The sequence below is a fragment of the Drechmeria coniospora genome, chromosome 02 (assembly GCF_001625195.1).
Source record: "Drechmeria coniospora strain ARSEF 6962 chromosome 02, whole genome shotgun sequence".
Lineage (NCBI taxonomy): Eukaryota > Fungi > Ascomycota > Sordariomycetes > Hypocreales > Ophiocordycipitaceae > Drechmeria > Drechmeria coniospora.
The window spans coordinates 882,663-900,165 of record NC_054390.1 but is presented as its reverse complement, the minus strand read 5'-3'; the positions used below and the strand labels follow the sequence as shown (position 1 = coordinate 900,165).

Genomic DNA, 17,503 nt, shown 5'->3' with positions numbered 1-17,503 from the left:
CCGCTGCAAACTAGGTACTAGGTACTTGCGAAACCTACAATAGGTCGGGCTGGGACTACGCCGTATTACAGCCTGGTAACTCTACGCGGCTAGCACGGAGTACACCTACGGTCGGAATCATGCTAGTAGTTGCATGTACATACATTGTTTTGACACGACACGAAAAGACATCAACGTCGACAAATTTAGCATATTGCCGATGGTTTGACGGTTTCACATTCACTCCGTGGTGGTTCAGTTTGGTGCGAGTACTTTGCGTCTCTAAGTGAGTACCGGCAACTCACAGCAGATGCACACCTACGCCCAGGTTCCTACACTAGCGGCGCACTGTACTGTACGTGTCCGGCACGTAAGACATGCAAGTACTTGCTTGCTGCATAATGGTGGACGGAGTACTCCGTAGGCTAGGCACTAGGCACTAGGCACTAGGCACCTAATAGTACCTATTTGAAAACGAACACGCAGGTATTACTTGCTTGCACCGTTAGTGATGCTGGACGCAATCCAGCACACTCACTACATGTACACCAACATGTAGGAGTAGGTACTTCACCTGCAGCTGCACCGCATGCTGGCATCCTCCACATCCGCCGCCGACGCCGGAGGGCGAAAGGAAAGGGAGCTCGTGAGCTCACTGGGCGCACGGCTCTTTCGGTTGTGCCGTCCCCTGTTCAACCTCGGCAGGGGTTGTGCGTTTCAATGACACCTTCGGTCTATAGTAGAGTCAGTACGGAGTACTCCGGCCCAGTAGCGATACCGCTTTTGCCTGTAATGCTACTTGTGCTTGTAAGTACATGCAACGCTGCGTAAGTACATGTACTCCGTCGTTGTACTCCGTAGTTGTACTCCGTAGTTGTACTCCGTACTGTCCATGTACATGAAAGTATTGGGCGTGTGATTTTTATACTTGTTCGTGCACTGTGCCTGCACTCGTAGTTGTAGCAGTAGGTGTACAGTGTCGGTATACTTGCACACCGTACCCATCTGAGCGCACTCTGTGCTGTAGTCCTTGCAAGTACTGTACTGTAAGTACACGTAGTTGTACTTGAGTGCTTGTCCATGCACGCCTGCACGCACCGCTACAAGTACATGTATCGCAAGTACTGGCAAGTACTGTACTTGTACGTGTTGCACTTGGAAGCATGCCACTTGTGCGTGTACAGTACTGTACAGTACAGTAAGTACTTACCTCATTCATAAGCATGCACATATCTGCGTGCAAGACCAAGCATGTACCGCTACCTGCCCTAGCACAAATCATCCACCCAAATGCGCCATATCTAGTGCACATTCGCAGCACATGCCTGGGCTATGAAAGTACTGGTACACGTACAACTACAAGTACAGAGTACAAGCACTTATGCGCACTCTCATGTGCACTTGCATGTACAGAGAGTAGTTGTGCATGTACAGTTACATGCCAGTACGTAGCGACCAAGTACATATAAGTACAGACCTTGTACGACCTAGTGCCGAAGCCGATGCTCGCCCCGGGAAAATTTGCTTGTTTCACTGGCCGAAGCTTGTTGCTGGTGCGCCACGACAGCCACGGCAGCCACGGCAGCCTCCCGCTGAAGCCAAGTCCTCAGCCAAGGCTGAGATCGTGACTTGGCGTCTCCGCGCTCGAGGAATAGGGGGCCAGCCCAGCCCAACGGCACCCGTTTTGTTTCACGTCAAGCCGCTGGAGCTCAAGCGTGAACATGAGCGGTCAGCTCCAGCTCAGGCCGGGTCGAGCTCAGGCCGGGTCGAGCTCAGGCCGGGTCGAGGTCCGGTCCGGTCGAGGGTCGAGGTCGAGGTCGGCGAGGGCAAGACATGGCCTTGCTTGGAAGCGGCATCTCGATGCCCAGCAGCATTTCTCGACGTGGTCGACGCGGAAAGCTTTTACGTAAATTCCGCGGGACGCACCCCCTCCAGATCTCGACCTCGTCTTGGCCCCTTGGCCCCGTGGGGGGCCGACGACCTACGAGAGAGTCCATGCACTCGTACGGAGTGTTTGCATACAAGTCCGTTGAATATGATATTACCCATGATATACGGGGTGTGCTGCGGAGTGCCTACAGTAGTGCTGCTACCTCGACAGTCACTGCACGCCCATGCCGTAATACACATGTCCATTGCATGCGCCGTACCCGCACTCCGTCTCCGTTCCGTACCGAGTCCGCATCGGAGCAACTCTACCCTGTCTGCTCCGTAACGCACATCGATACAACTCTGCCAATATTGCCAAATTTCTTCATGCTGCGCGCGGCTCGACGTGGCTCGTATCCATGTTCAAGTCCGCTCCCCCAAGTACACGTCCCTGTGCACAGCCGTATATGCACAGAGTATTCTGCCGTCTTTCGACCTTGAAACCGTCAATCCGTCGGGAACATGCCAGGAGGATTAATCATATGCTTGCTCGCCGCTGTACGTGAGCCGAGTACGAATAATACCGAGAAATATGGCCGCTTGCCATGACGGCGCCGTGGTATCCCACCCTCCTTTCCACCCTCGTTTCAAGCCTGCAAACTGGCGGGAAACACGGACGATGCCAAGGACGTCGATCGTCTGCTCCCGCGAGCAGAGCGGCTACTTCATGCCGGTGTTTTGCTTTGCTCCTTCTTCATCATCTATTCCACATCCTGATCCGGCTTGGCATGACCTCACCGGTCTCACCCCAGAGATGCGCTTAATAAATATGAATCAAGCTCATCTCGAGCCAGCTCGAGCACGTAATTATTACCGGTACGACCACTGCATAATAGTGCCATCCCCTATACGTCTACCCTGCTCACTGAGTTGTCCTTGCACAGACCCACCGCGGGACAGCCGGCCACATCGCCACCGCTGTCTGCCTCGTTCGCTTCGGCGCCTGGTGGGAGGGAGACGACCATCGATCACCGACACCCCCCCCCCCCCCCTGCACCGTTGATCCCTGCCGCAGGAGTGCCACACCTCCCTCGTCGTCTCACGCAGCTGACAAGCGCCTCGAAGCGGTTGGCGCCGGGGAGACGCTCGTGTGTGCGCTCAGCTCTGTGTTCATGCCTCCTTCATGCCTGCATCGTGCCTCGCCTGCACCATGCCTGTACCGTGTCGGTACTCCGTACAGCACTCGCTCGTCGTTGCCCTCGCCGTCCTTCGGCTTGCGGGTACTTGCCAGTACATGTCGTGTTACTCTGCGTCCAGGTGCATCCGCTCGGAGCATGTCAGCCTGACCCTCGGTACTCTGCAGCTTCATCATCGACCCATCTAATTATACCGCTGATTAATCACAGATCGTCATCTCCCACCCTTCCTTGCAAGTCATCATCACCATCCTCTCATCACAGACCTCCTTCCTACCGTCCGTCCGAGCCAAGGAAATCACGGCGATGCTGACGCCAAGTCCGGCAAATGCCCGCCGACGGTCGGCAGATGGGAGACGGGCTGCCGAAGTTTGAGTCACCGACTCACAGGGCTGCCCGCCTGCTTACTCTGGTCTCCTTCGAACCTACGGCGGTATGCACTCGTAGGGCTGGCATCGCGCCCTCCTTTTCCCCCCTTCGCTAGCTTGCTTTCGCTAGCTTGCTTTCCCTGCCGTGGCGCCGACCCATTCCCGACCGTGTGCGAACTGCGTCCCTCTCGTGTCCGTATTCGTCTCCGTCCCTGTCTGGTCTGTATCCACCGTCAGGCACGGCTGCAACGACCATCGCTTCCACTTCCTTATACACTTACACCTACCTCGGCGAGCCCATGCACACGTACCGTCCTACCGCATCTGCAATTCTTGCTAGTGTCTTACCACCTTGCCAAGCACCGTCCGTCCATCCGTCGTCCCATCCGTTCGTGAGTTTCCTCTCCTCGCTCGCCACCCCTTCCTCACCCGTGACCTGCCTGCATGGGTCCGTGATCCTACCTCGCCAAAGAGCCGCAGCTGTGCTCGCACTTGCACGAACGAACCCCTGAAGCACCAAGCACGACGAATGCCCCTTCAGCTGCAGCCAACCCTTCTGGGGAAAGAGTGGTGACCGGCCATATGCTCGTCCTGTTTGATATTGCTTTGTGGAGCAGACTATTGACTCTGCCGCTTCCCGATGCTTTCTTTGATTTTTAGTCGGTCAAGTCACCCCCGAGCCCGAAGCCAAAGCTAGGTTCCTGACGGCCTTGCATAGGACCGTAATAGCATCCAGGGATGAAGTAGTATTTGTGAGGTAAATTTGGACATCCAATGAAGCCGGTTCATCGCATGCCACCTCCGAACCGTGTCAGCGTGGCGCTACCCTGATGCCATCGCATCCATGCGTTTTCCTTCCGGGCTGGCATGCTCCCAGCCTGCCTGTTTCCCGTCGGCGGCATTGCATTGTCCGCGTGAGACAAGGGAATGAACGCTTGTCGGGTCGACATAAGAATTCGGTCCTTTGCTATCCGTAACCCTCTTGCTTGGTGGACCAAGCAGGACTTGCCTCTTCATCTTCAGTCGAGATCAACACGCAAACCTCCTCAACGTTGCAACTTGACTCAAAAAGTAAAAGTGAGTGCCGCGTAACCTGTGTCCATGACGGAACAGGCTAGCTGAGACAGATCAACAGCCGATAGGCGGAATAGAACAAGGAGAGATCAATCGACTTCACCATGAGATATCAACTCCCACAGGCCACGGAGGGGAGCCTCGTCCAGTCCGAGGGCGCGACCGTCGCGGCCCACGAAGACTGGAGCCTATCGGCCCCGGAGTCCATCGAGGCCTGCGTCCACAGCCTCGTCAAGAGGACGAGCTACATCCTGCCTTCGGCCCAAGCCGTCTGCTCCTGGGACCTGGAAGATGGCCTCACTTACAGAGAGCTTGACCAGTTGTCCAGCAGGCTGGCATACCAACTGGCGGGGGAGTCTGTGAAGCTCGGCGCAAAGGTCGTTGTCTGTTTTGAAAACACGTGGCTTGCCCCTGTCGCCATGCTGGCCCTCATGAAGATCGGTGCCGTGTCCGTCGGTGTGGATGTGACGCGGCCAGAAGCCGAGCTCCGTCTGATCACGACTCAAGCGGACGCACCCATCATTCTCACTTCGCCGGCATGCGAGCCACTTGCTCGAAACCTTCACTACACTGAAAAGGTTATTCTCCTCAGCCGCGAAACACTCTCATCAAACGTAACCCGGAGAGGCAGGGAGCTGCCGGTGGTGACGCCCTCGGATGCTGTCTGCCTGCATTTCGGCACCAACACCAGCTCGGCGGCGGCAAAGGATGAAGTCTCCATCGCACATCGTAGCTTCGGTACCGCCATCACATATCAGCAACTCGCTCTGGGGCTCAACGAAACCTCACGCCTCTTGGCCTCGGAGCCCATTTCATCCTTGGCAGGCTTCTACAGCGTGTTCGCGTGCCTCATGAGCGGCGCGTGCCTCTGCATTCCTGCCCAAAACTCATCATCAGACAGCTCCATCGAAGCGCTGCGAGCAAACTGCGTAGCTGTGACGCCCGACTTTGCTCATACGCTCGATGTTTTCAAACTGTCCCGCTTAATCCAGCTGAGGCAAATCGGCTTGGCCAGGGGGGATGGAGTTTCCTCCGCTGCCTCGCTCGTTGCACAATCGGCAGCGGCAGGAATCAAAAACGGTCATCTCAATGGCCATGCCAACGGCCATGCCAAAGGCCACGCAGGTGATGGAATCCCATCACATTTCGAACCGGAAATCAAAATCGAATGCGGATCTGACGGACCGGACGACGCACCCTGGGAGAGCCTCGAGAGCAGCACGGCGACGATTGTGACGGATGTTCAGGACAACGGGCACATCTACGTCCAAGAAAAGGACAAGATCAACATCCACTATGAGCCAATCGAGCTGAGTGATCCATCGGATGCGTCCGTCACAACAACGCAGGAGACTTCGAGCCTCGAGGATCGAGACATCGGCGAGCCGGCCGTCGCACCCTTCTCCCTCCTCGGAGCGTCGGTTGACAAGGACGATGTACGCTCCCAAGTTGCCCGATTGTGCCGTGTCAAGGAGTCTGCCGTCGTCGACATCATGCCTTGCACGTCCCTGCAGCAAGGCCTCCTCGCCCTGACGACCAAGCGACCTGGGGATTATGTCGCAAAAAACATTCTTGAAGTGGCGCCAACCGTTGACAGTGAGACGTTCCGCCGCACCTGGGATCGGGTTGTGGCAAGAAATCCAATCCTGCGAACTCGCATTGTCAGTCTGCCGGCTCATGGCATCGTCCAAGTCGTCTTGGACGAGGACGCAAGCTGGACGGTGGGTGAAACGCTCGAGGAGATTGAAAAAGACGAGTTGATCATGGGTCTCGGCACACGTTTGACTCGCTTTGGCCTTTGCGGAGGCTCTACCGGACCGCGTCAGTTTGTCTGGGAGATACACCACGCCCTGTACGACGGTTGGACTCTTCCTCTGTTTCTTGCTGAAGCGGAAAATTTATACTTCAACGAACCAACCCAGCCCTTGGCGCCCATGAACGGCTTCATCAAATACATTCTCGACCGAGAGCCCGCCGTCGAGAAGGCATACTGGCAAAGGTGCTTTGCCAACTTCCAGGGACCTCATTTTCCTACACCGCGGACGGCATACGACCCTCGACCAGACTGCCAGATGAACATATCCATGTCCGACCTGGCCTGGGGAAGCCACGACTTCACGCCCGCCACCATTCTCCGCGCAGCCTGGGCCATCGCGCTGGCGAATGGTTCCGGCTCCAACGAGGCCGTCTTCGGAGCCACCGTCACCGGTCGCCAAGCACCAGTCCCTGGAATAGAGCTCATGGCCGGTCCGACCATTGCCACGGTCCCTGTCAGGGTGGTCCTGGACTGGCAGACGAACTTTGACCAGCTGCTTGATACCGTCCAGCTTCAGGCTACCGAGATGATTCCGTATGAGCAGACGGGACTCCAGAAGATGGCACGCTTCAGCGACGAAGCCGCCGTGGGCTGCCAATTCCAATCTCTTCTCGTCGTCCAACCTGCTGAAAAGGGCGAGGACTCGACATCGGTAGCGCGCTCGTTCCTGACCGAGTCCGCCGAATCGCGCCACGACACGCAGTGGAAGGATTTCGCGACGTACCCGATTGTCATTGAGTGCCAGCTCGACACGAGCGCGGCCCAGTTCCGGATTGCCTTCGACTCGAGCATCATCGGTCAGCAGCAGATGGAGCGGGTGGCGCAGAGTTTCCAGGATACGCTGCGACAGCTGTCTGACAGCAAGCTCGGCAAGCAGTCTCTGAGGACCTTGGCCGACGACGGGCTTGACCGTATTTGGGCTCTCAACGCGGTGCTTCCTCCGGCCACGGAAGGGCGCGTGCACGACTTGATCGGGCAGTGGGTGAAGGAGACGCCCGAGGCTGTTGCCGTCTGCGCCTGGGATGGCGAGTGGTCCTACGAGGAGGTGGATCGGCTGTCGACCAAACTTGCCCTCCATCTCGTCGGCAAAGGTGTTGCAGGCACTAGAATTCCACTCCTTTTCGAAAAATCCAAGTGGATGCCGATCGCGGCCGTCGCCGTCATGAAGGCTGGCGCGGCCTCCATCTCGGTGGACACAAAACAACCCCCTGAGAGACTCCAGACGATCCTCGCCCAAGCAGACTCGCCCATCGTTCTGTCTTCGGTTCAGAACAAGAATCTAGCCAGTCAGCTGGGCGGAAAATTTGACGAGGTCATTCTCGTCGGTCCTGAGCAGGCCTGGCCGTCGTCCGAGGGCGCGGAGCTGCCGTCGGTCTCCCCGTCTCAGGCTTTGTACATTGTCTTCACCTCAGGCTCAACAGGCGTGCCCAAGGGCGCCATCAACACTCACCGAGGTTTCTGCAGCGCCATTACGTACCAGCAAGAGGTATTGGGATTTTCCAACACCACGCGAGTCTTTGACTTTGCCTCGTACGCCTTCGATGCCTCCTGGTGCAACTTGCTCCATGCCTTGACGGCTGGCGGTTGCCTTTGCATTCCGTCCGCGACGGAGAGAGACAATGACCTCCCAGGGTGTATCGAAAGGTACAACGTTACCTCGGTCGATCTTACGCCCTCCGTCGCTCGCATTGTTGGCAAGCACGCTCTCTCGCGGCTCTCGACCCTCATCCTTGGAGGCGAGGCCGTCATCAAGGGGGATGCGTATCTGGCAGGTGACAAGACGCAGATCATCAACGTCTACGGACCCGCAGAGTGCACGCCCACGGCGACCTTGTCGGAAATAACACCGGAGAACATTGGCATCGGCCGGGGTGCTGGTGCCTGCACCTGGGTGGTCGACCCTGAAACCGGAGCTCTGAGCCGTTTCGGGGCCACCGGCGAGCTTTGGCTCGAAGGTCCCTTGGTTGGTGATGGATATGTCAATGACCCAGAAAAGACGGCCGCTGCTTTCATCGAGGATCCCGCTTGGTTGGTTCAAGGAATTCCGGAGCGGCTAGGTCGGGCCGCGGTGCCGGGTCGTCGCGGCCGGCTCTACCGCACCGGTGACCTCGTGCGATATCAGGAAGACGGCACCCTCATCTTTTCGGGACGAAAAGATACCCAGGTCAAGATCAGAGGTCAGCGTGTCGAGCTTGGTGAGGTAGAGCAACACGTAATCAACGAGCTCGCCCAGGGACTCGCGAGCAACGGCATCGCCGAGACGGATGCAACAGTTGTGGCCGAAACCATCACCCCCAAGGGATCCAACAGCGCCGCCCTCGTCGCATTCGTCCATCTCGATTCTACCGAGTCTGAAGAGGCTCACACGGCGTCGGTGCAAAAGATCAGCGAGGGGTTGATCGACCGGTTGTCGGAAAAGGTGCCGGTGTACATGGTCCCAAGCTCCGTGATCCCCGTCTTCCAGCTCCCGATGATGACAACGGGCAAGACGGATCGCAAGCAACTTCGAGCCATCGGCGAATCTGTGTACCTGCAGTACAAGGACACCGTCGACAAGAACGAGCCGACCGAGACGCTGAATGACGTCGAGACTATTCTTCAGCAAGTCTGGATGTCGGTTCTCAACCTCACGGCGCACGAAGCCTCCGTCAACAAGGCATTCACCCGTCTCGGCGGAGATTCCATTACAGCCATGCAAGTCGTCTCCCAGTGCAAGCTTCACAACATTGCCTTCACCGTCACCGACATTCTTCAGGCGAAGACGATTCGCCAGCTCGCTATCCGTTGCCGCGTCGTTTCGAGGTACAACTCCATGGGCGATAGCTCGCAGAACTCGGAGGACGAGGATGAAGTTCTTCAGCCGTTTGACGTCTCGCCCATTCAGCAGCTGTACTTTGACGCCTACCCGGAGGGCCTCGACCACTTCAACCAGACATTCGTATTTGAGCTGAGCAAGCGAATTGAGCCGGAGCTCTTCCATGGCGCTCTTAAAGCAGTCGTCAAACGTCACGCGATGCTCCGTGCTCGCTACAACAGGGACGCTGACAGTGGCCGCTGGACGCAGACGGTGGTGGAAGAAGACGCAGAGCAGTCTTTCATATTCACCAATAACGTTGCGAAGGACCGGCAGGAGATTGGCAAGGCCGCTCATGAGCGACAACTGAGCCTTGACATTCGGAACGGACCCGTATTCGCCTGCGATTTGTTCCAACTTGCCGACAGTCCTCAGGTCATTGTCCTATCGGCCCATCATCTCGTCATCGATCTCGTTTCCTGGCGTATTGTCTGGGGAGACATTGAGGATTACGTCGCACACGGAAAGCTGCTGGGCGAGCCGACCACATCGTTCCGATCCTGGTGCAGACGTCAGGCCAGGGTCGCCACCAACATGTCGCCCATGTCCGTCCTTCCATACTCCATCTCGGAGCCGAATCTTGATTTCTGGGGTCTACCCCTTTCCGAGAACAACTTCACCGACCTGACCGTCTTCACCGAACTCTTCAACAAGGACATAAGTGACGCCCTGTTTGGTGACAGCAACGATAGTCTTCACACGGAGCCCATCGACATCATTGTCGGCTCCATGATGCACGCATTCCTCCAGTGCTTCCCCGAGCGTGATGTTCCCCTCATTTGGATGGAAGGTCACGGCCGAGAGCAGTCGGACGAGCTTCCTCTGGATGTGTCCGGAACAGTCGGCTGGTTCACCACGATTCATCCTCGCAAGACACCCATCACCATGGACAGCTCCGTCGTCGACGCCATCATGATGGCGAAGGATATGCGCCGCAAGATCCCCGGCAAGGGACAGCCGTACTTTGCGTGCCGGTACCATAGCGAGTCTGGCCGCGAGGCATTCCAGGGCCACGACGTTGCCGAGATGATGCTCAACTTTACCGGCCGATACCAACAGCTCGAGGCCGAGGAGGGCCTATTCAAGAGACCAGATCATCTGCGCGACGTTGAACGTGAGATCAGCGAGGTATCCGCCTCAGCCAAACGATACACCTTGATCGAGATCAGCGCGGACGTCGAAGAGGGCCTGTTGGGTGTGTCGTTTACGATCCACAAGAAAATGAAGCACCAGGACCGCCTCCGACAATGGTCCAAGGTATTTTCTCAAACCCTCGCGACGGCCACGAGCGACCTGATTCGGCTCCCAAAGAGCTTTACCCTCACCGATCTTCCGCTTCTTCCACTGTCATACTCTGGGTTGAGCACCATGCTGGAGAGGCAGCTGCCAAACATCGGCATCTCGACCCAGGACATCGTTGACATATACCCCTGCTCGCCGCTTCAGGAGGGCATCTTGCTCAGCTCTCAGAAGGAGATGGCCTCCTATGCTACCTTTTCCGTCTGGAGCTGCGTCCCCCACGAGACGTCCTCGGCCGAAATCTCTCCCTCTCGAATGGAGGCCGCTTGGAAGATTGTTGCCGCACGGCACACCATCCTGCACACTGTCTTTACCCTGCACCCCGAAGGCAACGGGTTCATTCAAATTGTTCTCGCAAACCCCAAGTTTCAAGTTTTCCAGATGACGACAGAAGCCGAAAATCCTGCCATTGCCTTGTCGGCTCTCCCTCGTCCCGCATTTGCGCCCAACGAACCGGAGCATGCATTTACCATCTGCCGATCGACAACATCGCACGAGGTTGCTTGTCGCCTGGATGCCAACCACACGCTCATCGATGCGACGAGCATGTCAACCCTTGTTCCGGAAATCATCACTGCCTACTACAATGAGGAGATGGCCCCGGCTGCCCAGTTCGTGGACATGATCCGCTACATCGGCTCGATTCCCCGAGCTCAGCGAATTGCGTCATGGACGAAGCTGCTTGATGGCGTCCAGCCGTGCGAGTTTCCCGTGCCCTACCAAAACCTGGAAGATGCTACCGAGGGCCACGGTGACGTCTCGATCCCGGCCAGCGCCATTGAAGGCGTGGGAAGCTTCTGCAAGAATCTCGGAATCACCCGTTCTGTCTTTTGCCAGGTCGCCTGGTCCATGGTCCTAGGCTACTTCACCGGTCAGAAGGAGGCCTGCTTCGGATATCTCGCCTCGGGTCGCGATTCGCCTCTCGATCGTATCTTCTCCATTGTTGGTCCACTCGCCAACCTGCTCATCAGCCGTGTCGATCTGCGATTGCCGGTGAACCAAGTGTTCGAGACAGCTTCCGAGACCTCCATCCAGCACCTGTCCATCCAGCACGCTTCCCTTGCAGAGATCCAGCACCATCTCGGTCTCTCAGGTCGTCGGCTGTTCAATACTGCTCTGTCGACGCGAGAGCCTGACAAGCTCAAGGGAGACACCAAGAAAGGCTTTACGTTTGAGACGTACAATGGCGAAGACCCTCATGAGTATGACCTTGGTCTTAGCGCAAACCTCATTGACAGTGAAAATATGGACGTTGTTTTGGAGTTCTCCGCCTCTGTCGGACCCCAGCTGGCACATGAGGCCGCTGCTGTTCTCACCAAGGCCATCCAGTATCTCTTGGCCACAAGCACTGACGAGGCTGCATTGTCGAGCTCCCAGGAGTCGCTCTCCGACGGATTCTTCAAGCATCTGGTCGGCGTTGACGAAGACTCTGCAAAGACCTTCTGGACCAACCAGCTATCTCAGGTGGAAGGTTCGCACTATCCCCCCATCAAGGCAGTTGGATTCCAGCCTCGACCAGACAGCCAAGTGAAGCTCCAGATGTCCGATCTGGAGTGGGCCAGCCGTGAAGGCTATTCGGCTACGACGGTGGTAAGGGCCGCATGGTCGTTGCTGACGAGCCGACTGCTTGGTTCCAATGAAGCGCTGTTCGGAGCGACAGTCAGGGGCAGCCACTCCATGGTGCCAATCCGGGTGTCGCTCAAGGCCCAGGCCAGTGTCACTGAGCTTCTCCAGTCCATTCAGCTCCAGGCAGACAACATGGCACCGTTCGAGCGCACTGGCATCCAGCATATTCGGTCATTGAGCGAGGACGCTGCCCTGGCATGCGACTTCAAATCCGTCTTGCACGTGGCTAACAAGAAAAATGCCGAGAGTGAAGCTGACCAGGATCCCACGGAAACACTGCAGAATGCACTGATGGTCAGCATTCTGCCCCGTGCCGATTCTGCCGATGTCAGCATCCGATTCGACTCTTCCGTCGTCGGAGAGCAGCAAGTCGCCCGTATGGGTCACCAGCTGGAGCATGTTCTCCGCCAGCTCCTCAACACAAGTCTGGACGAACGCAAGGTAAAGGACTTGGCCATGGTTGGCCCGAAGGACCTTGCTCAGATCTGGTCTTGGAACGCCGTCGTACCTGCGCCTGTCGAAGCTTGCGTCCACGACTTGATCGTTCAGCGAGCTGTCGAGCAACCTCTAGCCGTCGCTGTCGAAGGCTGGGACGGCAGTTTGACGTATTCTCGACTCGATGAGCTGTCTAACAATCTTGCCCACAGGCTCGTCAAGCTGGGAGTAGGACCGGGAAGCATCGTGCCGCTGTACTTTGAAAAGTCCGTCTGGATGCCCGTTGCCGTCCTCGGCGTCATGAAAGCCGGAGCAGCATCTGTTGCCGCCGATGTGAGCACGCAGCCGGAAGAAAGACTGCGCACCATTGCGGCGCAGGTCCAAGCCAAGGTTTGCTTGTCGTCCGTGGCCAACCAAGACCTGGTCCGACGTCTCGGCATTGATGAAGTCGTCATCGTCGGCCCCGAGGAGTTCGAACCTCGGGCAGCGGAGGAATCGACTGCCCAGCTTCCTGAGGTATCACCCGCAAGCCTCCTTTATTTGATCTTCACCTCCGGCAGCACGGGAACACCCAAGGGCGCCATGGTCTCCCACAGAAACTTCTCGGCCGCCATTGCCTACCAGAGGGAGGCTCTCGGATACAGACAGGGTTCTCGCGTCTTGGACTTTTCGTCCTACGCCTTTGACGTGTTATGGTCCAACCTGCTCAACTCTCTCACGGTCGGTGCCACAATCTGCATCCCGTCCTCGGAGGAGCGTCAGAACGACGTCACCGGCACCCTCAGCAAGTACAACGTCACGCTTGCCGACTTCACACCCTCCATTGCTCGTCACACAACCGGCCTGTCCAATCTGACGACGCTCGTGCTCGGCGGTGAGGTGGTACTCTCGACTGATCGTTCTTTGGCCGGCGCGGATGCGCAAGTGTACTCGGCGTACGGGCCGGCCGAATGCACGCCCACGGCCACCATCCTCGACCTTTCAGACGTCAGCGAGGGAGGACTCGGCCGTGCCGCCGGTCTGTGCTCTTGGATCGTGGAACCGGACAATTTCGGCGCCCTCGCACCCATCGGTGCCGTCGGCGAATTGGTTCTCGAAGGGCCCTTGGTTGGAGACGGCTATCTCGGCGACCCGGAGAGGACAGCGGCAGCGTTCATCCATGATCCCGCCTGGCTCTCGCGCGGCGACTCTGGACGGCACGGCAAGGTCTACCGCACAGGCGACCTTGTGCAGTACAGGGAGGACGGATCTCTCGTGTTTGTCGGCCGCAAGGATACTCAAGTCAAGATTCGCGGCCAGCGCGTCGAGCTGGAAGAGGTCGAGCACGGCGTCAAGGGCGCTCTCGAGGTGTCCAGCAGCAGCTACGCCAACGAAGTCGTCGCCGAGGCCATCAAGCCAAAAGCAACCGACAGCACCGTCCTGGCTGCCTTTGTGTCCCTTGGTGACACAACCGACGATCACGACGTGGCGGTGAAGAACGCGACAAGCGGCATCAGCGACCGGCTTTCGCAAATACTGCCGCCGTACATGGTTCCCGCCATCTACATCCCCGTGCAGAGGATGCCACGGATGCCGACTGGCAAGGTGGACAGACGCGCGCTGCGCTCAATCGGTGCGGCGCTCACCACCAAGGACATGGCGGCCCTCAACCGGGTCGACGGCGAGCGTCGTCCACCACAAACGGACACTCAGCGCTTGATTCAAGGCATCTGGGCTGAGATTTTGAAGGTTGAACCCGACAGCATCAGCATTGATGACAGCTTCTTCAGAATCGGCGGTGACTCCATCGGGGCCATGCGGGTCGTCGGGCTCGCCCGCCAGAAGGACCTCGAGTTGACGGTGAGGGATATCTTCCGGAACCCCATCCTAAGTGATCTGGCTGCTTTGGATCCTTAGATGGCGGAATACCGAGCAGCATGAGAGTTTTGCCTGGGTTTCGCTATAGCGTTTTCGGTCACTTTTCCCTGTTTTCTTTCTTCGCATGCGTGCCAGCGAGAGTCGGGTGATTCACTGCAGGCCGATGAATCATTGTGATGACTCGTGTGCATGAGGACGTTTGTGTCGAAGGATTAACGGCGATGTATTAATGTATATAAGTCCTGATTTTCTCCAGCTTTGTCCAGGAGACGTTCTGTATCACGAAATTGATGGTTCTATCGTTCATTCCATTTCCAACCTCTTGTAGCCGTTCGCCGTAGCTGCTCTCCGAAACACTCCAGGGACGGGATTTGCCACGTTGCGCACACGATCATGTTATAGTCCCAATGTCAATGCAAGATATCGGCGAGCGAGAAAGGTCCGGTCTTGATCGGCAATCTGTCATTGTTCCGTCCAGAGTCCCTAGTCATGTACCCAATTTCGTAGGCTTGGTGTACTTCCCGCAGGGTCGTCGGACGCAATGAAGCCGCGGATGACAAGAAAAGCTACGCGTAGTCGGAGCCTTATAAACCGACATGTCTATCTAGAAACATTGGAACATAGCAAATCAAGGAATGCGGCGGGCGCTCGAGAAAGAAATGCGCCATTTGCACTACATGAACAGCTTGTGGCCACGATACTTGACCTTGGATGCATATGCCTCGGTGCGGAATTCGCTGGTGCGCTTCGGGAATCCCTCGAAGCTAGAGGCATACGTAGCGACCGAGTGGGCGATGAGTTTCGTGTTGACCTCCCAGGCCGTGAGGTTCAGGTTCGACAGATTGTCACCGATCTGATGGTAGTTGGGATCGTACCAATCGCCAGCTTTCCCACCAAACATGGTCTCCTCCTTGGGCGTTTTCTGTCCCTCCGCGCCGGTTGCGATACCTCCGGCGGGGATGCCGTGCCGAATGAATCCGTCGTAGTCGGATCTCCCGTCAAAGGGGATCAAGGTATAGTTGAGGCCGTGGCTCTTGTACCAACCGATGTACAGGTCACGAAGTTCCTCGGAGCCGGCGGGGTTCTCGGCGTTGGTGGCGTTGTAAATCTGATAGGCAAAGTTGGGGCTTGCCATCATGTCGTAGTCGAGGAAGAGGCGAATTTTCTGGTTCTCCTCCGCCTTTAGGTGGTCGACAAAGTAGTTTGACCTGGAAGGAGGGAAAGGTGAGTCAGGGAGCCAGGCACTTCGTCGGCAGTGGGAGGGCAAACCCGAGAAGTCCCTCCTCCTCCGCCGCCCACCATGCGAATATGACCCTGTTCTTCACCTTGAACTTGGCGAGCTGGACGGCGACCTCCAGAACGGACAGGGAGCCAGAGCCGTCGTCGTTGATGCCCGGGCCCTCGGCAACACTATCGCTGTGCCCGCCAAGAGCAAGGCAATTGTCGGCGTCGCCATCCCTCGTCACGGCAATGATGTTTGGCGTCCGGGTGGTGGTCACCTCGGCATCCATGTAGGCAATGGCATCCAACTTGTCACCCCTTTCCAGCGCCTCAATGTACTTGTTTCCATCGCCCTTGGACAGGCCAAAGGTGGCGACGTGATGCGGAGACGGTTGCCCGAGGGTGCCGTGGAGCTCGCCGTCCTCGTCGCTGACGACAACGGCAGCCGAGGCACCGGCACGGCCGGCCAGCTCGGACTTGGTGCCAAAGGGACACTCTCCCCGGCGAACGACGACGACGTTTCCTGCCGAGTTTTTGGGGTAGTCGGAGGGATCGCAGCCGAGGCCGCGGACCAAAACGAGGTCCCCGTACACGGGCTGCTTGCCCTTGGTCGGCGGGGTCAAGCCAAACGCCGTCGAGGGGGGGACATGGTCACCGATGACGAGGCGGTGCTCGTACACGCGGCCGGACACTGCCGGGAAAATCTGCTCCGAGACGGTGTAATAGTCACCCAAGCCGGCAAGCACGGACTTGATGTAGGCGATGGTGCCGAGGTGTCCTATCCCACCGAGTGCATCAGCGGATGGCCAGCAGCCGGTGTCACATTCACCGTACCTTTGCTGCCGATGACACGAGTAGGGTGGTTCATCTCGGGCAAAGACGACTCTGCTATCTCGTACAGCTTCTCGGCGCGCCGCTGGAGGTGTTTGATGTCGATGCTGGCCTGAAGAGCCTCCGTCTCGACGACGGGCCTCGAGACCGAGTCGGAGGCTGCATGACGGCCGAACCACGACAGCGTATTCGGCAGGAGGGGGATCTGCAACGCCGACGCAGCCGTGCCGGCGAGGGCAAGAGAGATTGGGCCACGCATCGTCAAGTTGATGTCAAGAACTGCGAAGACGGGAAGCAGATGTCAGCCGTGGAGGGTTGTGGACGAAGAATCATCAGAACCGAGGATGGGGACAAGGCTCTGCTGGGCCATCCGAAACCGGCAGGTCCTGCCCACGTCATTTCCCCCCGCCATCATGAGCCCCACCAAGCACGCAATGCAAGCCGCCGGACTCCGAAGCGCCGGCCGTATCAGCTACAGCCACTGGCAGCTACAGGTAATGGCAGCAAAGTACAGCATTTAGCAGCTATTACTGTACAGCCATCAGCAGCTGTAGCCATCAGCAGCAGCAGGCAATAGCCGCTGTAGGCATTAGCTGCCGCAGCCATTAGCAGCCGCAGTCATTATTAGCTACAGCTGGTAGGGACATTGACATTACTGCACGGAGTACTCGTTCAAAACCACCACGAGCACAGCGCACGCATCCATCATACCGTACACCCACTTTGTGATGCCGAAAAGGAAAAAGGAGGAGAACTCGGTTGAATAAACGACTTCTCCGGCCATGCGAAATAATTCCGCCTTAAACTCGCCCAATAGTAAACGGAGCAAGGACGTGGTGTCGCGCATGTCGCTCGTACCGAGTAACCAATATTACGGATTACGGAGAAACTGTCGGTGCTACGCAAAATACAGTGTCACCGTTCACCATTCCGTTCCATCCCCGCACTTTCACCTCGGAGCTGTCTCACAGCCCACCCGTTCATCCATCCATTCCCATTCCGCCCGCATTCCTGTCCCGTCATCACATCGGCACAACCGGAGTGACAGCCCAGCTCTAGGCCATCCTCTTCAGCGGCA

General features: G+C 57.4%; 2 protein-coding genes across 2 annotated transcripts; one reads left to right on the top strand and one right to left on the bottom strand.

Annotated features, from left to right (window-relative positions):
- Window positions 1-4,590: 4,590 nt before the first annotated feature.
- On the top strand, window positions 4,591-14,412 carry DCS_03520 (non-ribosomal peptide synthetase; the record flags this gene model as incomplete). Its single annotated transcript, XM_040800839.1, has 1 exon — window positions 4,591-14,412. The coding sequence occupies one exon, from the start codon at window positions 4,591-4,593 to the stop codon at window positions 14,410-14,412; it is 9,822 nt and encodes a 3,273-aa protein (XP_040655872.1).
- A 634-nt stretch (window positions 14,413-15,046) lies between these two features.
- Window positions 15,047-16,684, bottom strand: DCS_03519 (uncharacterized protein; the record flags this gene model as incomplete). Its single annotated transcript, XM_040800838.1, has 3 exons — window positions 15,047-15,581; window positions 15,673-16,372; window positions 16,429-16,684. 3 exons carry the CDS (start codon window positions 16,682-16,684, stop codon window positions 15,047-15,049), a joined length of 1,491 nt encoding a protein of 496 aa, XP_040655871.1.
- Between the last annotated feature and the right edge of the window lie 819 nt (window positions 16,685-17,503).